The sequence below is a fragment of the Panthera pardus genome, unplaced genomic scaffold (genome assembly GCF_024362965.1).
Source record: "Panthera pardus isolate Hobbes unplaced genomic scaffold, ASM2436296v1 HiC_scaffold_24, whole genome shotgun sequence".
Lineage (NCBI taxonomy): Eukaryota > Metazoa > Chordata > Mammalia > Carnivora > Felidae > Panthera > Panthera pardus.
In genome coordinates, this window is record NW_026526810.1 from 37,743,776 (window position 1) to 37,767,608 (window position 23,833).

General features: G+C 37.6%; 1 protein-coding gene and 1 long non-coding RNA gene across 2 annotated transcripts; one reads left to right on the forward strand and one right to left on the reverse strand.

Moving 5' to 3' along the window:
* Positions 1-55: 55 nt before the first annotated feature.
* Positions 56-22,670, forward strand: GTF2A2 (general transcription factor IIA subunit 2). The gene is made up of 5 exons (XM_019441930.2): positions 56-993; positions 14,183-14,303; positions 15,070-15,174; positions 19,887-20,013; positions 22,387-22,670. Exons 2-5 carry the CDS (start codon positions 14,232-14,234, stop codon positions 22,410-22,412), a joined length of 330 nt encoding a protein of 109 aa, XP_019297475.1. The 5' UTR covers positions 56-993; positions 14,183-14,231; the 3' UTR covers positions 22,413-22,670.
* Positions 18,628-21,833, reverse strand: LOC128772950 (uncharacterized). The gene is made up of 3 exons (XR_008417075.1): positions 21,748-21,833; positions 20,543-20,586; positions 18,628-19,161 (listed from the first exon to the last, which is right to left on the reverse strand). It is a non-coding gene; the product is annotated as an uncharacterized LOC128772950 (long non-coding RNA).
* Positions 22,671-23,833: the final 1,163 nt, after the last annotated feature.

Here is a 23,833-nt window from a genome sequence, read left to right on the forward strand (position 1 = left end):
ATTTTATCTTGTAAGCCTTTCAGTAGTTACAGAACTTTTGTTTCTCTTTATGTAGTCTGGGCACTACTTGCTATTCTTCAAAGGGGTGAAGTGTTCATTCTGCTTTCATTTTAAGCATTGTCGAAACTATCAAACTTTGTATCTCATAGTTTAGAATCATTTTGGTAGTGGGGAATCCAACAATAAAATCAGTCCAATAAGTGGCTGAAAGCATGGCTTAAATGAGAATGTTTAGCTAACAAAACTGCTCAGAGATTCCATTTGATAGCACTTGTTTATGTATTTACTCCTTAATCACTGTTCACCTACTTAATGGCAAACAGCCTTACACATCATGCTGCCTTTAGTCCACTTAGGATATGCCATTTGGGTTTATGTAAACTCAATATATATTGCAGTATTCGTCTTGCACTAGGTACAAATTTTAAATACAAGTTCTCCCACATTAAAATTCTTCAGAACTCAACAAGAGCTTGTTGGGCTAACTGAATTGCAGCCGTATTTTGAATCATAAAGTGATACCTGCTCTAATCTTTTCAGAATTGGTCTTCAATTTAGTATTACAGGATCTTCAACAGTATTACCCTGAACACACTTCAGGCATAAAATGTGACTGCCCTAACATTCCTAATTGTGTATCTAACAGCGGATAAGCTTATTATGAACGATTTGGTAAACCTGGTGAATTACTCACAAAGGAAGCTCGTCCACCGGTCTAGGGCTTGAAAGCTGCGGGCCCCACGCCCTTCCTCCCTCCACACCACACCCTCCGGTGGCAAGGCTTGAGTGGCGTGTGGGAGGAGGGGCTGGGCGGGGCCTCCCGGCCCACCCGCGTGCTGTCACTTCCAGGTTCGGCGAGCACTTCCGGGTCGTCGGCGCAGCTCTGCGGCTTCTGCGACGGCCGAAGAGGTGGTCGGGTAGTAGGTGCTTCCTGCTGGGCTGCTGGCTGCTCCGCTTCTGTCCGCTCCGCGGCGGGAAGCGCCTTCCCCACAGGTACTGGGTGAGCCGTACCCGCGCTCCTTGCCGTCCCCCAGAGGTGGGGTTGCGGTCGGTTGGGTCTTCGAGGGCGGCGCGGAGGGCAGGGGCCCGGGGTGGGCCCGTTACTGACTTCGCTGCCGGGATGGCCCGGCGACCGGTACCCGCGAAGGAAAAGTGCGGGAGTCGGCGGGAGGAGGTTGCGCCCTGCGGCGGGAGGTTTGTGGTCCACAGGGCGCCAGCTGAACGGTCCTGGGGGAGGTCTTCAGCCCAGCCCCTTATTGTTAGCCAGGTGAATGTCTTTACGCATCCAGAGTTGTTGTGTTGTTTCGTTTTGTTTTTGCCGAATTTCAGAGGAGCGCATTCCGTAAGTGTCTCATTCCTGGGCTGCTTCGCTTATTTGAAATCTGCCTTAAAGTTCAAGCGGACTCCCACAGGGTAACGAATTTAAACTGGATGATTTGATCAGGAAGGACGAGGACTACTGAGTTAGTTCCGAATGTGGAGCCCTTCTAATTAATTTTCTAAATTGCGAAGTGAAGGAGCACGAAATGGATGTGAGGGATACCAGATCTAACAGATTTGAACATTTCACAAGGGATTTTTAAGAATCTAAAATAATTAAAGTAACTAACAAATGTTTAAATAACTTAAAGCTATTTTTTTTTAATTAGTATCTATTGTATGTGTATAATTGCCACATAACATTAGTTTCAGGTTAATTAGTGTTTTCCTTTCCTTCAGACAGATACTAGAAGCGGAATTTCTGGATCATTTGGTAGTTCTATTTTTAATCTTTTGCAGAACTTCCATGCTGTTTTCCATAGTGGCTGCAGCAGTTTGCATTCCTGCCAACAGTGCACAAGGGTCCCGTTTTCTCTACTTTCTCGCCCACACTTATTTCTTGTCTCCTTGAGAATTGCCATTATCACATGTGTAAGGTGATATTTCATGGTGGTTTTGATTTGCATTAGCCTGATGATTAGTGGTATTGAGCATCTCTTTATGTGTTTGTTGATCATCTGTAGGGGTTCTTTAGAAAAATGTTCAGATCTTTTGCCCATTTTTTAATCAGGTTGTTTGTTTGCTGTTGTATGAATTCTTTTTTATGATTTGCAAATAGTTTCTCCTATTCAGTACGTTGCTTTTTGTTTCTGTTTTTTATGTATATATTTATATATTATCCCTTCAAACCTCTTTACTTTTTTGGGTGTATGCATTGTGCTCAACATTCCAGTTCACTTGTCCTCTGACTTTAAAATGTAACTCTTTTGTATGTATTTAGCATATATATAAACATGTAAAAGTCAATCTTTTGATTGATTCAAACTTTCAGTGTCTGTTTTCCATTGACTCCCTCTCTACCATATCCCACCCCCTCAACTACCAATCTGTTCTCTGAAACTATGCGCTTGGGTTTTTTTCCTTTTTTGGTTTTAGATTCCACCTGTACCCGATATCATACGGTGTTTGCCTTTCTCTGTCTCACTTCACTTAATGATAATGCCCATGATGGGGCGCCTGGGTGGCTCAGTCAGTTGAGCATCTGACTTGATTTTGGCCCAGGTCATGATCTCATGGTTCGTGGGACTGAGCCGCATGTCAGGCTGTGCACTGACAGCACAGAGTCTCCACCACCCCCCCCCCCCCGCCCCCGACCCTCCCTCGCTCTCTCTAGCTCTCAAAATAAATAAAATGGTAATGCCCTTGAGGTCTATCCCTGTTGTAATTGGCAAGATTTCATTCTTTTTATGGCTGAATAATATTCCGTTGTAATATATTCACCATGATGCCTTTATCCGTTCATCCATTGATGGACACCTAGGTTGCTCTGATAGCTTGGCTGTTGTAAATAATGTTGCAGTGAACATGGAGTGCATATATCTTTTCAAGATAGTGTTTTCATTTGGGGGGGATAAATACCCAGAAGTGGAATTGCTGTATCCTCTGGTAGTTAATATTTGTAACTTTCTGAAGAACTTCCATACTGTTTTCCATAGTGGCTGCACCAATTTACATTCCCCCCAATAGTGCAAGAGAGTTCCCTTTTCTCCATCGTCACCAGTACTTGTTGTTTCTTGTCTTCCTGATAGTGGCCGTTCTAACAGGCATGAGGTGATATCTCATTGTGGTTTTGATTTGCATTTCCCTGATGATTAGTGATGTTGAGCTTCTTTTTGTATGTCTGTTGGCCATTTATTTGTATGTCTAATTTAGAAAAATGTCTGTTCATGGGACGCCTGAGTGAGTCCGTCGGTTAGGCGTCTGACTCTTGATTTCAGCTCAGGTCATGATCTCACAGTTTGTAAGATGGAGCCCCAGGTTGGGCTCTGCGCTGACAGTGTGGAGCTTGCTTGTGAATCTTTCTCCCTCTCTTTCTGCCCCTCCCCTGCTTGCACAAAATAAATAAACATTAAAAACATTTAAAAAAAAAAGAAAAATGTCTTCAGATCTACTGCCAATTTTTAAATTGGGTTGTTATTTTGCTGTTCGTTGTATGAATTCTTTATATAATTTGGATATTAATTTCTTATCAGATAGATGGTTTGCGGACATTTTCTCCCACTCAGTAGGTTGCCTGTTCATTTTGTTGACACTTTCCTTTGCTGTACAGAAACTTTTTAGTATGATGTAATCCTACTTATATATTTTTGCTTTTTGTGATTTTGCTTCTGGTGTCCAGTTTAAAATATCATAGCACCAGTGTCAAGGAACTTAACTGTAGCCTGTGTTTTCTTCTAGGAGTTTTATAGTTTTGGGTCTTACATTCAAGTCTTTCATCTGCTTTGAGTTGATTATTGTGGGTATAGTGTGTAAATTAGTGGTCCATTTTCATTCTTTTATATGTGTTTGTGCAGTCTTCTCAACATCATTTTTTGAAGATACTTCCCTTTCCCCGTTATTCTTGGCTTCTTTACTATAAATTCATTGAATATGTATGCCTGAGTTCATTTCTCGGCTGTTATGTTCTGTTGATATATGTGATTACCATGGCTTTGTAATATTGTGTAAAATCTGGGAGTGTGATTCCTCCAGCTTTGGTCTTCACTCTCAAGATTGCTTTGGCTGTTTGGGGGTTTGGGGGTTCCATACAAATTTTAGGATTGTTGTGTGTCTTTGAAAAATGCCATTGGAATTTTGATAAGGATTGCATTGAATCTGTAAATTGCTTTGGGTAGTAAGGAAGGACATATTAATAATATTGCTTCTTCTACTCCATGAGCATGGAATGTCTTTCCCTTTATTTGTGCCTTTTTTCAGTTTATCTCACTGAATAAACTGAATAATGTAGTTTTCAACATATAGGTCTTTTACCCTCTTAGTTAAATTTATTCCTAGGTATTTTGTTCCTTTTGATGCAATTGCAAATATGATTGTTTTCTTTATTTCTCTGATCGTTATTAGTGTATAGAAACTCAGTAGATTTTTGTGTATTGATTTTGTATCCTGTGACTTTACTCAGTTTGTTAATTTATTCTGACAGTTTTTGATGGAGTCTTTAGTGTTTTCTGTATATAACATGTTGTCTACAAATAGTGACAGTTTTACTTTTTCCTTCTCAATTTGGATGCTTTTTGTTTCTATATCTTGCCTAATTGCTCTGGAAGGACTTGTAGTACTTTGTCACATATAATAGAATAAGAGTCGTGTCTTGTTCGTGATCTTAGAGGAAAAGACTTTCTTTTTTAAAAAAAAATTCTTTTTTTTTTTTTTTTAATTCTTTTTTAATGTTTATTCATTTATTGAAATAGAGACAGAGCACAAGTCGGGGAGGGGCAGAGAGAGATAGAGATACAGAATCCTAAGCAGGCTCCAGACACGGGACTGGAACTCATGAACCCTGAGATCATGACCTGAGCTGAAGTCGAATGCTCAGCGTACTGAGCAACCCAGGCTTTCTGTTTATCATTGTTGAGTGTGATTTTAACTATGGGCTTGTGCTATACGGCCTTTATTATGTTGAGGTATGTTTCCTCTAAATCTGCTTTGTTGAAAGTTATCATAAATGGATGTTGAATTTTGTCATATACTTTTTATGCATGTATTGAAATGATAAGATTTTTATCGTTCACTTGGTTATTATGGTGTATTACATTGGCAGATTTGAGGTTCTTGGGCCATGCTTACATCCCTCGAATAAATCCCCCTTGATCATGGTGTATGATCCTTTTAATGTATTGTTGAATTCAGTTTGCTAATATTTATTGAGGATTTTTGCATCTATGTTTATCAGGGATATTGGCCTGCAGGTTTTTTGGTTTTTTTTGGGGGGGGGGGTGTTTGTTTTGTTTTGTTTCTTGTAGGATCCTTGTCTGGTTTTGGTTTCAGAGTAATACTGGACTCTTAAATGAGTTTGGAAGAGTTTGTTCATCTTCTCTATTGAAAGAGTTTGAGGATTGGTATTCTGTTTTGAATGTTAGGTAGAATTTATCGGTGAAGGCGTCTGATCCTGGGCTTCTGTTTGTTGAGAAGTTTTTGATTACTGAGTAAATTTCCTTATCATTGATTGGTGTGTTCATGTTTTCTATTTCATCATCATTTGGTTCTGTGTTTTTAGGAATTTCTTCTAGGTTGTCCAACTTCTTGGCATATAATTGTTCATAGCAGTCTCTTAAGATCCTTTCTATTTCTGTGGTGTCATTTGTAACATCTCTTTCGTGTCTGATTTTATTTGAATTGTTTTTTCTAGGTGTATTTATGAATTTAACTAAAGCCTTGTCAGTTTTGTTTATCTTTTCAAAGAGCCAGCTCTTTTTTTCATTGATACTCTCTAAGGCTTTTAAATCTCTGTTTCATTTCTGTCTTTATTTTCTTCCTTCTGCTGTGTGTGTGTGTGTGTGTTTTAGTTCTTGAGGTGTAAAGTTAGGTTGTTTGTGAGACTTCTCCAGGTAAGCCTTTATCACTATGAACTTCTTTCTTACAACTGCTTTTGATGTATCCAACAAATTTTGGTATGTTGTATGTCCATTTTCTTTGTCTCAAGACATTTTTTTATTTCTCTTTTGATCTCTCCTTTGATCTGTTGGTTATTCAGTAACATATTGTATAATCACATATTGTGAATTTTCTAGGTTTCTTTGTGTAATTTCTGGTTTCATATCATTATAATCATAAAACATGTTTGATATGATTTCATTCCACCTAAATTTATTGGCTTGTTTTGTGGCCTGACATATCATCTATCTTGGAGAATGTTCCATGTGCACTTGAGAGAAATATATATTGCTTTTGGGTGGAATGTTCTGTATGTATAATTTAAGTCTGGCCTAACATGTTCTAAGACCAGCATTTCCTTATTAATTTTCTGTTTGACTGAAAATATTGAAATCTCCTATTACTGTATTGCTGTCTTTCTCCCTGTATGTCTGTTACTCCTTGCTTAATATGTTTAGATACTTCTATGTTGGCTGCACAAGTATTTCCCAATGTTCTATTCTGTTGTTGGATTGACCCCTGTATCATTATGTGACACTCATCTTATCACTTATTGCAGTCTTTGTGTTTTAAAGTTTCTTTTCTCTCTTTTTTTTAAACGTTTATTTATTTTGAGAGAGTGTGTGTGCAAGCAGGGGAGGAGCAGAGAGAGAGGGAGAGAGACGATCCCAAGCAGGTTCTGTGCAGTAAGTGCAGAGCCCTGTGTGGGACTCAATCCCATGAACCCCGAGATCATGACCTGACCTGAAATCAGGTGTCAGTGCTCAACCGACTGCGCCAGCCAGGTGCCCCTAAAGTTTATTTTTCTGATAGAAGTATAGCTACATCACCTTTCTTTTGGTTTCCATTTGCATGGAATATCTTCTTCCATCTCTTCACTTTCCATTTTACATGTTCTTCTAAAATGTAGGCATTTTGTGCAGGCAGCATATAGATGGGTCTTTTGTTTATATATATGTATATATATATGCATATATATAATACACACACACACACACACACACACACACATTCAGCTACTCTATGTCTTTTGATTGGAGAATGTAGTGCATTTACAGTTATAGTAATTATTGATAGCTATGTACTTACTGCCATTTTGTTAATTGTTTACTGGCTGTTTTTGTAGTTCTCTTCCTTCTTTCTCTCTTCCTTTGTGGTTTGATGACTTTCTTTAGCAATATTCTGATATTCTTTCCGTTTATCTTTTGTGTGTTTGCTGTAGAGATTTGCTCTGTGATTACCAAAAGGCTTATATATAATAACTTATGTCTGTGTTAGTTTCAGGCATACAACATATTGCTTTGACAGTTTTATACATTACTCAGTGTTCACCATGGTATCTGTCACCATACAGTGTTATTACAATATTATTAACTGTATTCCCTATGTACTTTTCATCCCTGTGACTTCTTTTATAACCAGAAGTTTGTACTGTTTAATCTCTTTTATTGTGCCCATTCCTCCCACCTGCCTCCCTTCGGACAACCATCAGTTCTCTGTATTTAAAAGTGGTCTGTTTTGTTTTTGTTTTTTTTTCAGAATCCACCTACATGTGAAATCATATGGTACTTGTCTTTCTCTGTCTGACTTATTTCATTTAGCATAATACCCTCTAGGTTCATTCATGTTGCCACAAATGGCAAGATACTCTTTTTTATGACTGCATAGTATTTCTTTGCATATATACACCACTTTTTTTTTCTTTTAGTATAGTTAGCACACAATGTTACATTACTTTCAGGTGTACAGTTTAGTGGGTTGACATGTTTATACATGATGCTATGTTCACCACAAGTGTAGCTACCATCTGTCCTATTACATTGCTATTAAAATGTGTTGACTGTATTCCTTATGTTACACCTTTTATTTGACTTATTCCATAACTGGAGGACTGTATCTCCGTCTCCCCTTCACCTATTTTATCCAACCCCTCACCCCTCTTCCCTCTGGCAACAGTTTTCTGTATTTATCAGTCTGATTCTGGTTTTTGTTTGTTTATTCATTTGTTTGGTTGTGGGTTTTGTTTGTTTTGGTTCCACTGATGCGTAGAATCATGGTATTTGCCTTTCTTAGTCTGACTTATTTCACTTAGCATAATACCCTCTAGGTCTATCCATGTTGTCTCAAAACGCACAATCTCATCCTTTTTTATGGCTGAGTATAATCTGTTAATGTGTGTGTGTGTGTGTGTGTGTGTGTGGATATAGATATAGATGTGGATATATACACAGACATACCATATTTTCTTTTCCATTTCTCTACTGATGGACACATGGGTTGCTTCAGTATCTTGGCTATTGTAAATAATGCTGCAGTAGACATAGGGGTGCATATATTTTTTTCAGATTAGTGTTTATTTTCTTTAGGTAAATACACACTAGTGTAATTACTGGACTATATAGCTTTGTTTTGTTTTGTTTTGAGGCACTGTTTTCCACACTGGCTTCACCAATTTACTTTCCCTCCAACAGTATAGGAGGGTTCCCTTTTCTCCACATCCTCACCAACACTTGACATATTGTGTGTTTTTGGTACTAGCCATTCTGATAGATACGAGGTGATATCGTGGTTTTCATTTACATTTCCCTGATGATTAATGATGTTGAGAATCTTTTCAGGTGTCTCTTGGCCACTTGTACGTCTTCTTTGGAAAGATGTCCAATCAGGGCTTCTCCCTATTTTTTAACCAGATTATTTGTTTTTTTCGTGTTGGGTTGTAGAAGTTTTTTATATATCTCGGATATCAACCACTTATCAAATACATCATTTGCAGACATTCTATCCCACTCACAAGATTGCCTTTTGCTTGATTGATGGTTTCCTTTGCTGTGCAAAAGCTATTTATTTTGGTGTAGTCCCAATAGCTTAATTTTTGCTTTTGTTTCCCATGCCTGAGGAGACGTATGCATAAATAAGTTGCTAAGGGCAGTGTCCAAAAGATTACTGGCTATGTTTTCTTCTAGGAGTTTCATGGTTGCAGGTCTCACATTTAGGTCTTTAATCCATTTTGTGTTTATTTTGTGTATGGTGTTTGTGTTTGGTGTCAGAAAGTGGCCCAGTTTTCCCAGTACCATTTATTGAAGAGACTTTTTCCCATAGTATATTCTTGCCTCCTTTGTGATAGGTTAATTAGCCATATAAATGTGGTATTTATTTCTGGGCTGTCTGTTTTGTTCCATTGATTGATATGTCTGTTTTTATGCCAATACCATAACGTTTTAATTACTATAACTTCGCAATGTAGTTTGAGCTCAGGAAGCATGTTGCCTTCAGCTTTGTTCTTCTTTGTCCAGATTGCTTTGGCTACGTGGGTTTTTGTTGTTCTGTATAAATTTTAGGCTTTGCTGTAGTTCTGTGAAAAATGCCATTGGAATTTTGATATGGATTGCATTGAACTTGTATGGAGATTTTAACAATACTCTTCCAGCCCAAGAGCATGGAATATCTTCCCATTTATTTTTGTTGTCTTCAATTTCTTTCACCAGTATCTTACATTTTCAGTGTACAGGACCTTCACCTTGTTTAAATTTATTTTTATTTTATTCTTTTTGATGCAATTGTAAATGAGATTGTGGGGTGTTTTTTTTTTCTTCTTTTTTAAAGTTTGTTAATTTTGAGAGACAGAGCGTGCTGGGAGCAGGAGCAGTGGGCAGAGAGATTAGAGAATCCCAAGCTGGCTCCATTCTATCAGCCTGTAGAGCCAATGAGTTTGTTTGTTTGTTTGTTTTTGTTTTTTTTTTTATTTCCCTGATAGTTCATTGTTATAATTATTTTCTGGATAACTCTTAGAGTGTTGTCAAGTGGGCATGACCTAAGAGTTGGTACTCCTACTTTCTCAAGTTTCTCTCTCTATTGGGACCTCTTGTTGCCCTTTTTAACCCCTCCCCCGTCCACCCATGTAGATTTTTTGCCTAAATTTACTAAGCAGATACTTATTTGGCTTCCATTATGAGTTAGTTGCTGTTTGTTCTAGACAATTGGTTTACTTCCGTGAACAAAACAGATAAAAGCCCCTATTGGAAGATGCAAAAAATAAACATAATTACATAACATGTTAGGTGGTAGTGCCATCAAAAACACATAGCAGGAAAAGGGGGATTGGGAAGTTCCAAAGTGGAGGTGCAAGTTGGTACTTTAAGTATGACCATCAGTTTAAGGCTCATTAAGTACAAGGTGTACTTGAAGGAATTGAGAGAATCAAGTAGGTATCTGGGGGGAGAGTATTCCAGGTAGAAAGAACAGCCTTTTCAAAGGCTTACATAGGCAGGTACTTCCCTGTCATGTTCTAAGAATAACATGGAAGGCAGTGTGTCTAAGACATACTGGGTGAGAGCAAGGGCGAGATGGTAGGTCTGGTTGGAGAGATCATAGGCAACCAAATTCTTGTAAGGACTGAGTGAAATGGAAGGTTTGGAACAGAAAAGAGGTATGTTCTAACCTAAATTTTAACAGATTTGGCTGCCAAATTGGGATTAAAGTGTAGGGGCAGTGTGGAAGCAGGGAAACCAGTTAGGAAGCTAGTTCAGTAATCCAGTGGCAGATGATCACAGCACAGACCAGGGTGATAACACGTGGTGGAGTAACATTGGAAATGGTGAGAAATGAATGGATTCTGAATGCACTTTGAAGATAGAGTTTACAGGATTTGCTAGGGATTAGATGTGGAGGTGAGATGAGGGGAGTGGAGGATAACTTCAAAGGTTTTTGTGTAAACCCATAGAAGTATGGAGTTACATCAACTGAAAAGGGAAAAACAAAAAGTAAAATGTTGAGTAGGCAGTTGGAGCCAGTAGTGCCTTCAAGGGCAAGGTATATGCTAGCATATGAATTTAGGAATCATCAGCAAGGATTATCCTGAGGAATGAGTGTAGACATCAAAAGACCACAGACAGTGATTTGTGACTTAGAGAATTCAGAAAGAACAAGGTAAACTAACAAATGATATAGGGAAGGATAAACCAGGGAGTTGAAGAGAACAACCCAGGGGCACTTGGTGGCTCAGTCGGTTAAGCATCTGACTTCGGCTCAGGTCATTATCTCACGGTCTGTGAGTTTGAGCCCTTTGTCAGACCCTGTGCTGACAGCTCAGAGCCTGAAGCCTGCTTTGGATTCTGTATCTCCTCTCTCTGTCCCCTCCACCTCTCACACTTGCTCACTGTCTCTCAAAAATAAATAAACATAAAAAAAAAGAAAAAACGTGTGAGGTCCCAGAAGCTAAGCCAAGGTCCTATATCAAAAGGGAGAGTCATCAGCTGTGTCAAATGATTAAGTCTGAAGAAGACTAAGAAATTTGGATTAGCTTCACCAATGCCGTTGGTTCACCCATCTGTTTCATTTGAGTGCTGGAGGCAAAGCCTGTGAGGAGTGAGTGTAAGAGAAAATGGGAAAGGAGGAATGAGAGATGGTGAGTGCGGGTAACTCTTGGGAGTGTTCCTTACAGAGGAACAGAGAAACAGAGTGCAGCTATGAGGAAAGGGAGTTGAGACTTTTTATTTTATTTTCGAGAGCACGCATGAGCCTGGGAGAGGGGCAGAGGGAGAGAGAGAGAGAATCTTAAGCAAGCTCCATGTTCAGCTCAGAGCCCAGCGGAGGGCTTGATCAAGGGCTTGATCCCAGGACCCAGGGATCATGACCTAAGCCAAAATCAAGAGTCACATGCTGTACCAACTGAGCCAGCCAGGTGCCCCAGGACTTTTTTTTTTTTTCTTCCTGAGATAAGAGAAGTAGCCACCTTGTTTATTTGCTGATGGCAATGATCCTTAGAGATGGGAAATTTGAAGGTCAGGGGGAGAAGGACTAATTCAGTTGTTGGAATAATATTCTTGAGTGTACTAGAGGGATAGGCTTGATGCACAGGTTGAAAGATTGTATTTGAATAACAGCATGGATGGTTTGGCACAGTGACAGGCAGGGAGGCAAAGTATGTGCATATAGATGTTGGTAGGTGGTTTGGTACCATCTTGCGAGTCTGGAAGTTTCGTTGCTTCATTTTCCTAAGTAACGAAGAAAACTTTGTATCACACTATGACAAATTTTTAATATTTGATATTAGCATTTTGACATAACCACCAAGTTATTTGTTCACTAATACTTATTGAATACATACTAGTCATTGTTCTAGACGGTAAATTTTTTAACTGTGAACAAAACCCACTCTTATGGAACATCTATTTTAGTGGATGGAAACAGTAAGCATATGTGTGTCAGCTACAGTTAATGGTATGAATGAAAGTTAAAACAGTGTAAGGGGGAAGAGAGGTAGTTCTTTTTTTATAGGTTGGTCACAGAAGTCCTTTCTAATGAAGTGACATTTGAGCAGAGATGTGAATTAAATCAGGGAGTGAACCATGGAGATAGTTGGGAAGAACACTTGAAGCAAAAATGACAGTGCAGAAGCCCCAAAGCAAGAATATCTTGCCATATTGAAGACCAGCAAGGTACCAGTATGGCTGCATCAGAGTGAATGAAGGAATAAGTGGAAGAAGGTAAGTTCATTGAGGTAGTAAGGGACCCAGAGGATGTCGGCCTTGCAAACCATTAGGAGGACTTTATTCTGAGGTAGGATGCTGCTATTGAACGTTTGCAATAAATGAGTGATGTGGCTTCATTTATGTTTTAAAAGGCTCAGTGTGGCTGCTCTAGGGGCAGGGGTGTTATAGGCAATTGTAGAAACAGGCAGAGCTCTTACAGGGCTATCACAGTAATCTTGGTGGCAGATGATGAGGACTTAATGGTAGCACTGGAGATGGCAAAAGTGGTCAGCTCCTGGCTATACTTAGAAGGAAGAGCTCAAAGGATTGGCTGATAGGTTGGATGCAGACTGAGAGAGAAGCTAAGGTTGAATGTAAAATTTTGGGGGTGTCCTATTTACACGAGACTAGATTTACTATTTACTAGAGTGAGCAAGCTGAGGGCAGAAAAGGTTTGGGAGGGACAGAGTCAGGAATTTGGTTTTTGTCACATTTCATTTGAGCTACCCTATTGATACTTTCAGGGAGTGTTGAGGCAATTTTATATATGGCAACAAGGGGACAAGGACTGGGGATATACATTTGGAAGTCATCAGCAGATAGTAGTAAAAGCCATAAGCCTGAATGAGCTAACTAAGGGAGTAAAACATATAGAGAAGACCTAAGAAGCCTTAAGGCCCTCCAGTAGAGGTCAGGTTGCTGAGGAGGAACCAGGCAAAGAAAACAATAGTAATATCCAGTGAGTTGGGAGGAGAGAACGGAGTGTGGCATCCCAGAAGCCAAAGAAAAGGTTTCAAGAAGGTAGACGTGATCTCCTGTATCAAATTCCATGGGCGTATAACGTGAAGATTGATAACTAACCATTATTTTTGCCGAGCCTTACTTGATAAAGTCTCCTGTCCATCTCTAAAGCTGAAAGTGCCATGAGGTCAGTGGTCTTGTGTATGACATGTAGCAGCAGCTCAAAATTTGTTGAAACTGTACTACTGCCACCCTATTTGAGCCCTCATTTCCTTCAAGTATGTTCTTCAGATTGCTGCCCATTTGACCTTTCCTGGAATGCTTCAGTGGTTCCCGTTATCTTCCCTGTAAAACCCTGGTGTCTCTCCTGGTGGAACAAATCCATCGTGTCCTCTTTCTCAGCTCCGTTTCCTACCACTGCCTATTCATCCTCCTTAAACTGTATCATTTCATACTCCTGTGGCTTTACTCGTTCTATTCTTCTTCTTTTGCTTGGCTGAAGTCTAGCTTGAAGAATCAGGAAGATTGGGGTAACCAGTCTACTCAGTCCACAGGTAGCCTGCATCATACACTCTATAGATCTATCATACTCTTCTCTATTGAGTTAAATCCTATTTTTGTATTTCTGTTACCCTGTCTAGAGTATAAGTTTTTTAGAATCCGGAGTATATCCTTACTTACCTTCCTGTCCCTGCTGCTTATGATAGTGCGATCTTCTTGATAGGCACTCTGTACATATCAAATGTTAAGGAAATGAAGCGAAGGCATGTACGTGGAAGCTGAAGACTGTCTAGATTAAGTTAAAAGGCAGACTTTTAAAAGAAATAGCAAAAATATACCTATATCTGTAAATGAGTATACCTGTACTTTGTGTAAAGGAGAATAAATGCCTATGTCAAAATAATAGAAAAGAATAAGTCATTTTTAACTGTTCTTTGTAATTCTTGGTTATAAGGCAATTTGCAATTATTAAGGGTTCTGATAGCATATATTAGTATGTGAAGTAGACTATATTACATACATGGTTTATAATGTTCAGTACTTTCATATTAAATTTTTAGGACATCAATGCAAGCCTGAATAAGAAAAACAGTTTCTTCCTTCTAAGCCATGGCATATCAGTTATACAGAAATACCACTTTGGGAAACAGTCTTCAGGAGAGCCTGGATGAGCTCATACAGGTGGGAGACTAAACATCAGTTTTTATTTAGATGGATCTATAATAGTTTTTGTTACATCCTTGGTCTCAGGCAGAGATAGGACATTAGAGATCTTAGACTCTCTGACCCAGCAAGTCAGTGTTCAGATGAATAACTGCAAGTTCTTGTACATTATACCATTCTGATGACATGGTTGAACATGCCTAATTTTTCAAAGATTATTGTTAAACATAAAAATTGAGAGTATTGGTTTTCTCTTATAAGAAAGGCATAGTCTGTGTAGCTTTAAGATAATTTTGGAAAATTTAATAGTCTTTTGAGATTTAAATTTGAATTTATATTTCAATTTTAGGAGAATTAACCTTTAAATTAAACTTCTCTAAGAACATTTTAATATTATTTTCATTTGCTTTCATACATTTTATGAGCTTTAATGAGATTAGGGGTTTTTTAGTATATTAAGTCCTGTGGTTTTTATTTAAAAGAAACTTGGTTCCTTCAATTTACTGAATGCCTCTTTCCAGACACTATAAAGGAGTGATAGAGTTTTGTCCTGGCAGTGTAACATCACTGCATGTTTTCTTTTCACAATTCTGTTTGAGTCAGGACAGTGCAGGAAAATACAGTGAGGCTTTACTTCCTAATTGTCATTTATGGCACAAAAGAGTAAGAGATTCTAGTTTAAGAGGCTCTGGTTAACCTCGGTTAAATTTTAGATGATAACTCATATGTATGTTGTCTTTAATGTCCTTCCCTAAAAGGATTTACGAGCTTTACTTTTTCTCAGTCTCAACAGATCACCCCCCAACTTGCTCTCCAAGTTCTCCTTCAGTTTGATAAGGCTATAAATTCAGCATTGGCCCAGAGGGTCAGGAACAGAGTCAACTTCAGGGTAAGGATATTTTCCTAAAATTTTGCAGCTTATACCGGTGGTTATTACAACAGTGCTTTTTAGGATCTGAACATAATTATTAATATAAAAGGAAGAGATGGCTTAATCGAATTTTGGAACTTGTTTTATAGTAACTATACCTTACTTTTAACTGTTTTTTAAACTTTATTTATTTTGAAAGAGAGTGTGCCAGCAAGGGAGGGGCAGAGGGAGAATCCCAACTAGGCACCACACTGTCAGCTCTGAGCCTGATGTGGGGCTGGAACTCAACAAATCCTGAGATCATGACCTGAGCTGAAATCAAAAGTCAGACTCTTAACCGACTGAGCCACCCAGGCGCCCCAAATTATACTTTACTTTTGAATTCTGTATACCAGCTCTATCCACCTAACGTGAGATACAGAGTTGTTTTTAAGATTTTTGTTCCATTGTTTCACAAATCAGCCTATGTATGTTTAGTTGCCTTCCCTCCAGAGTTACTGAGGTCTCAAATGCCCAAACCCTTATCTGCAGAATTGAAGGTAAATGAGAGCTGTCTCTCAGGTTTGCTTATGTTTTTCAAACTCTGACCTTCCCTCATTCCAGGTAGATAATGACCTGTTCTGGTAGCTTGATCTCATTTAACTCATTTATACTTTGAACAGTAAGCCCAAACTGAACAAAGCTATCTTTCTAAACTGGATGGTAAATCAGACTGAAGCCCATTGCAAGCATCATGGTAAATAGAAATAATCTTACCACGTTGATATTAATAGAGTCATAATTTGGTTATATTTAATATTTGTGCTTATGTTGTTAAGGGATACCATAAAGTAGAAATTAAAAGATTACAGTATATGAAAAGAACATAGAGGTCAATTGATTTAAGAGAAGTATAGAGTTTGGGGTTTTTTTAATTAAAAAACTTTTTATTTAAAATCCTTTCTTCAACATGTCAGTGTCTATTACATACCAGGCATTGTGGATCTTGGGTATACAGAGAATAATTTTAATGAAGGGATAAAGTCTGCATGTATTTTATGTAATAAATCTTATCAATTTCACATGTGTAAAAGTTATCTGGAGTAAAATGTATCTTTATAAATTTTGTCAGTAGATTCTTGAATTTTTCTGGCCAAATTAGTTTGCTGTTCTGTATAACCGGATGTACAAATCTGCCAGGTTTGTCATTCAGAACCTGATGCTTTAATTCTAAATTAATACATACATTTTTGCCTATATAGACAATTTGACTACTTATCTTCTAGTGGTACTGTAGGTTTCCAGTTTGGGTCTAGTTAGGTAAAGTTAAACATGGACACCTGTGTGACTCAGTCTGGTTAAGTGTCTGACTTCAGGTCGGGTCACGATCTCACGGTTCATGGGATCTCAGCCCCACGTCGGGCTCGGTGCTGACAGCTCAGAGCCTGCTTTGGATTCTCTGTCTCCCTCTCTCTAAAATAAATACAACATTAAAAAAAATTAAACACAATTTGACACTTGCATCTTTTGCATAGTGTTTTATAAGTTTGCCTGTTTTCCAAAAGCTAGTAATAACTACTCTGTCATAGCTCGGGCTTTCATTACCTACCTCTCCCATTACAGCAAACTTGTTCAGAGTGTTTGCAAATAACCTATTTTGCTTGGTCACATTTAAGTCTATATTATTTGTAATAATTTTTACTAGCCTGGGGGCCCATTACATGTTAAAAAGGTCAATGTATATATTCACCAAGGACCTTGAACTAATTTTTAGGGAGAAAATTCATATGGAACTAGTCCTTTAAAAAATCAATGTGTGCTTTAGAAAAAAAGTATGCTAGCAGGTGAGAGTAATGTTAAACTTGAAGTAGTAATTAGGCATTAAAAGATTTAATGGTCAAGAAAAATCACCCTTCTAAAAACACTGACAGTTTCCTTTTCCCTGTCTGGTCTGTTTCTACCAAGAACATGTATTAAGATATTTTAAGAATGTTGCCCAGATACAGATATATGTAAAGGTGCACTGAAGACATAGTTTGGCCAAATTAATTACAGTTTAAATCAGTATTCAAAAAGTTCCTTAAATACATTGTTTGTAATGTTTTTGAGACAGAGGGAGACAGAATTCAAAGCAGGCTCTAAGCTCTGAGCTGTTAGCACAGAGCCTGATGTGAGGCTTGAACTCATCAACTGGGAGATCATGACCTGAGCCGAACTGACTGAGCCACCCAGGCACCCCTTTGTATACATTTTTTTAAATAAAATTTTCTATTCTCGAGTCCTTATACTTGAGATATATTAGATTAGGACTTGGACGAAGATACTATAAATTAAATATAGTATTTTATATTAGGAATTCTAGCTCACTAAACAATTCTCAAAAGATTCTATCATTAATCTCTTCTTGTGTTTACATTCTATTAAGCCTTTGTTGGCTCACAAGTTGTCTATTTTAATCTAAATGTTAGCGTTGAACATAAAATAGTTTTCGGTCAAGTTTTATAGCAATTTCACAATAAGGGAAGTATATACATTTATGTTACAACTAACAGAATTTCAACATGTATTTGAAAATATCCCAGTAACATGCCTTGTTCAGATTATTAGCATAGTTGTCACCAACTGGGTAGTTCGCATTCAGGGGTGCTAGAAATGAACATTAAAATTGGCATTTAGCTGTGTAGCCTTCCAAAGGCTCAGAATGTAACTAAAGAGATCTTTTTTTTTCCCTTAACACTATGTCCTGAAGGTTTTCCATGCCTTAATCTCACCACTCCACTAAAACTTTTCTTACCACATCATTTATTGCTAAACCTAATGCATAATTTGTGACATTACATTCTCTGTTGAAACCCATACTTCCCTTGAAACCATACTATCCCAGCTTCTATTCTCTGACCCCACTGTCTCTCAGACCCTTTTTTGTTTCATTGTTGGTATTCCTTAGGGTTATCTAGGGCTCCACCTATTCTCCTTGAATGATCTCATCCAACCCTGTGTCTCTAAAGTTGATAGGCTCATGCTCCCAGGCTTTCTTCCACACTCTAGCAGCTTTCTGCACATGGTGACTTAGGTCTCAAAGTCAACAAGTTCCAAATCAAACTGGCTTTTCCTATGATTGCACTGTTATTGGAGACAGAAACTTGGGGATGAACAGATTTTGTCTCCCTACCGTAGCACACTGTTACCAGGTATCTCTCCCCTTCCATTTCCTTGCTGCTACAGAAAAGCCACTCTCACCTCTCTTGCAGGCATCAAAGTCTTCGGCCTCCACAGAACCGCCTCCTCCCCCCCCCCCAATCAATTAATGTTATCACCAGAAATGCAAATCTGATCATGTTATTCTTCTGCTCAAAATCCTTCACTGACCTAATAATAGGTTTAGGATGCAGCAAATCTTTCCAAGGTTCTCCAGGATGTCCTCCACCTTGGGAGTTCGACTCATTTAGCTATCCCATTCCAACTATGTGTTTTACTTTCTATTGTCCCACCTCTCCTTGACTTGTACTCGCTTTTCAGGACTCAACTTCAACTTCACTTTGTGAGGGGAAGCCTCCTGTGCCCCATGTCTTCCATACCCTTGGGTGCCCCTAGCTTACTCCTCTTTCATAGTACTGCTATACTGTATGCTTTCTTGTTTTAACGATCTCCCCTGCTACCGTGTGCTCATTGATGGCAGGGATCATATTTGTATCCTCAGAGCATAGCGTAGTCCAACAAATGATAATTATTCATCTTTTTAAAATTTCATGAAGTCATTCACAACCATCATAGTTTCCCTAATCATTCTCACTTGATAGAACATTTAGGTAGAATCCAGTTTTCACTATTACAAGTAACACTGCAGAGAATGTTTTTCTGAATTGAAGGTTTGGGGTTTATAAATCTCTTACCAAATACTAAATTTCATTTGTGAAGATTCCATGTGTATGTGTCTGTTTTGATGGCATTCAGCTTGTGTCTTTCTTTGCACTTCTACCGCATTCTTCGAGAATTTCCTTTTTATTTAAGCACATATTCCTGCTCCTAAAAAAAAAACCAAAATACTTCTTATCAGTTGCACAGGACAATAATGTAGTTCCATTGGTTATAGCACAGTAATTCATCCAAGACACAGGGTTAAAATTTAGTGTTTCTGGGTAGTCCCTGCTTTTGTACAAGCTCAGAGAATTAACACATACAAAATGTGGTTGAAAAACATGGGTTTGAACTGTGTGGATCCACTTTTATATATGTATTTTCTCATGATCCTCTTAGTAACATTTTCTATGCTGTAGCTTACTTTGTAATACAGAATATAATGCATATAATGTACAAAGTGTGTTAATCAACTCTGTTATCAGTGAGGCTTATTAGTTAAATTGGGGCGGAATCAAAGTTTGTATGGATTTCCTACTGCAGGAGTGGTGTTTTACATAAAAATTCAAGTGAACTTTCATCGTGTTGCCACAAGAGAGCAGTACAAATTCAAATTTCCTTCCAGCTTTTTTTACATGGTTCAGGTAAGTAATTTGCAGACTCTTTGAGAGCTGAAAATAGTCTGCTAACTACAGCATTTAACTACTAGCAAATTTATCTAGGGTGGTGTTTTTGGTTTGTTTTTTCCCAAATGACAGGATGAAAATTAAGGAAAATCTTAAGGTAAGTATTAAATCATATTGTTTTAAAGATTACATTCTTGGTAACTGAGTTCTTAAATTGCCTTGGGGGAAAAATGACTTCATGGTATGTCTAAATGTTTTGTTTTAAAGGGCTCTCTAAATACGTACAGATTCTGCGATAATGTGTGGACTTTTGTATTGAATGATGTTGAATTCAGAGAGGTGACAGAACTTATTAAAGTGGATAAAGTGAAAATTGTAGCCTGTGATGGTAAAAGTAAGTGTTTACCTAATTACTGTGAAAGCAAAACTACTTGAAATCTTGTTTTTTTGAGTCTTTAGAACATCTTCATCTGGAATTAAGGGGGGAAATGGCTAAGAGATCTGGCTTCTGTCTCAGCTACATTCTGAATTCCAGGTCTCAAACAGTCCTCTTAATGACTTTAGGGATGAACATTTCATAGGACATGTAGACTAACCCACACAAATTCAATCTGTGTGAGTAAAAATAAGCAAATTAAGTTTTTTCAGTTGCACATTTGAAGTGTTTAGACAGTTTATCCTATGATTTCTGTGTTGCTGGATGCTTATATGTTTTATATTTAAAAGTAATCGTGTAAAAGAATTTGAAAAACCCTAAGACCCTTATCAGTTATAATGATAAATATCCATTCCCCTCTCTGTTATATCTGTGCAGATATATTTTCCACAGCAGACCTAGGACCTTGTTCAAGTCCTTAAATGTTTCTTCTCTTCCATGATTAGTCATTTCCTTTTTGCTGATTATATTTTAAACATATACTTACTTTTACTTTATGATCTGAACCATTTGTGTTTCAAACAGCTGTTCCTGAAATTAAATAGAGAAGACTGTTACTCCCTAAGAAGGGGAATTTGGAAAAGCAAAAGAAAATGTAGAAATTTAATACCCTAAATTTCTCAGGTTATTTTGTATATTTTGGGTTCCAAAAGAAATAAGCTAATTACTGAAAAATGTAGAGAAGACAGAAGAAAAGCGTAATATGTAACACCATCTGGAGAGAACGTCACTTAATATCTTACTGCATAACTCTCTAGTCTTATGTATCCTTTTTTACAGTAATAAATGTATGCATGCATTTGCAGATACATCATTTTTCAGGGCTGCATCAATGCCTTTGGCCCTTTTTTTAAAGAATGAAGTCTTTTCCAGATACCAGCAAGTCTCTGAAAGTAGCAACACTACAATGACTTGCGCTTTTCAAAAGGTTATGTAGGAATAAAGATGGCTTTTTAATATTATCCAATCAAATACTGTTTCCTTGCTTAATGACAGAAAAAAATCTATGTTATTTTATACTTCCTGGATTATGACATTTCTGTAGGTCAGATTATACTTTTTTTCATATTTTCCTTATAATTAAGGCTAAGAGCATCAGCATAACTCTGAGACTTTTAAGTTTTTGTTAGACTGGGGCATTAATTTATAACTCCTGCACCTCTATCAAAATAAGTTAATGATGTAGTCCAGTACTATTCAGTAAGACTTTCGTACCTATGGAAATGTTCTCCGTCTGTACTTTTCAGTAGCCGCATAGGGCTATTAAGCATTTGAAATGTGTTAGGGCAACTGAGAAATTTAATGTTTATCAGTTAACTGATTTAAATAACCACACATGGCTTCCCGGTGGCCACCCTGTTGGACAGCACAGATGTAGACTCATCTGTAGATTGTCTGTTTCAGTTGTTTGAAACATAGCTAAGAACCCTCACCAGTGGAACCACCAAAAAAAAAAAAAAAAGCAAGAAAGAAACATAGCTAAGAATCAAAAAGTCAGTTAAAGAAGACCCCGGGGTGGGGGTGGTGAAGACCCCTGAGCAAATTACTAATATCAAAGAGTCCATGTAAACATGTGTGTTTTCCTCACAGAAGCTCCTGTCTGGTAGTCCTTAGAGTGTATTACTCTTGCTTAGATGCAAGATTATCTGTTTTTTTCAGAATTCAGTGGATGAATAGTAAAATCAGCCTTACCTACTGCAGTAGCTTCTGAGGAGTGTATTAACTGATCGTCAGAAAACTGTTAAGTACTCCAGAAAAGTTTGTGTTGCATGTGTTCTGTCAGCAGAAAAGAATACAATCTTAGAATTTCTTCTTTCCAAAATTAAAATATAAATGATTGAGAAAATGTCATTCCTTAATGACCAGATAAATGGATAAGCCCTTTTTTTCCTAAAAGCTTTCTGAAATAGGAAAAGTGACAGTGGCTAGAATTTTGGTTTCTCATCAGAAATTAAAATACAATTTTCTCCTGATTATATGTTACGGTTCTTTGTGGTTTAAAATTTGGGGACAGTAGAGGACCTAGAAAAAAAATCATCCTATGGCAACTATATGAACCAAATTGGTATAACTTATATAATGAACCAAGTAATATTAATTTGGTTTTTCTCTAGCATAAATAGGGAGAGCTAAGAATTATCTTCTTTACCTGTGCCTTAAAAAGCAAGTTAAAGTTCTCAAGACATTTCCTTAATCAGCTTCCCCCAACCTTGCCTTCTTTTTCTCCCCACCCCTCAACAGTGCCACTGTTATTTCCTGTTTTAAAGATATTCTCAAAATATTTAAAATTAAGTTGCTCTTTCAATTTATTCTTCTTCTCCTGTTTCCTAGATACTGGCTCCAATACTACAGAATGAATGGGGAAAAAAATGGCTTTTTTATGCCATCTTCTGTTATTATTCATCGCTTTTTTGAGGAGAAGCATAGAAGAGACTTTTTTTATTTATTCTAGCATCACAGAAATGACTACACTGTGCTATACTATCAGAATTCCAATAGAAAGAAGCTTGTAACTATAGCCTCTTACCTTTTCAGCATGAAGAAACAGAAGTTTTTTTTAATAACATTGTTGCCTTCCTAAAAACATTCTTTAATAAACTCATTTTAAAACTCAATGTGAGTAATAACTGGTAGAACTATTAAGCTAGCAATATGAAGATATTAGATAAGTGTTGGAAAGCATTTGCTCTTTCCTTTTCTATAAAGGAAATGCATTCATTTCAGTAAAGTGAAGTTACTTTTCATCAATAGTAACTTTAGCAAGGGTAAAACCAAATTCTGGATTGGAATTTCATTTTGCTCCATTTTTTGTTTAATGTTTATTGTATTTTTCATAGAGCACGAGCAGGGGAGGAGCAGAGAGGGAGGAAGACACAGAATCCGAAGCAGGCTCCAGGCTCTGAGCTGTCAGCGCAGGGCTCGATCCTACAAACTGCCAGATCATGACCTGAGCTAAAGTCAGATGCTTAACTGACTGAGCAACCCAGGCACCCTGGAAAACTTCATCTTTAGACAGCTTCCGTAACCAAAACCAAACTAAAAAACCTAACTACATAAAATTAGTCTTTACAGGACATTAAATTATTTCTTAAACTGGCCATATTGGTCATACTTCATACATTTTAAAATCATCCACATCTTAACAATAGATTTTTCAATACAAAGTCCTACTGAATACCTGCCGTATCTTTTTTCCTTCAAGTACACAAAGTTCTCCTGTTTGTCAAGCTAGGTATGTATAATAAGAATATGACTTTTCCAAAATATCAGAGGGAGAAGGTCAGGCACTGGGTAGTTAAGTAACCAAAATTTAGTAGCTGACTATAGATGAATCAAGACCAACTATTTTTAATAACGATCTGACACTTTATCATTTAGGGAGGGTAGGCTCTTGCCAGCCTCATCCTGTGGTCAGCTGCATTTACACCTTAGTTTAAAGGTGGAAATGAAGCTACCCTGGGATGAAAAATTACCTCCTTCTCTCTCTAAAAGATAAAGCTGCTGAGAGATAATAGAGTTGGCAGTGATCTTCAGCAAAACAGCTTTTTATAAATCTATTAAAATGTTAAATAGGTCTTTGTATTACACATAGTTCTCTCTATTCATTTGTAGAAGCACATTATGTAACAGGTGTCATTAAGCAACCAGTGCTCAAGTCTGATCTATTTAGCAGCACAGACTTTTGTTTGTAAAATAATAGCTATAACATAACTAACTTTATTATGGGTGAGACCAAGTGCTCTGTTACATATATTCCACTGGATGATCTTCACAACAA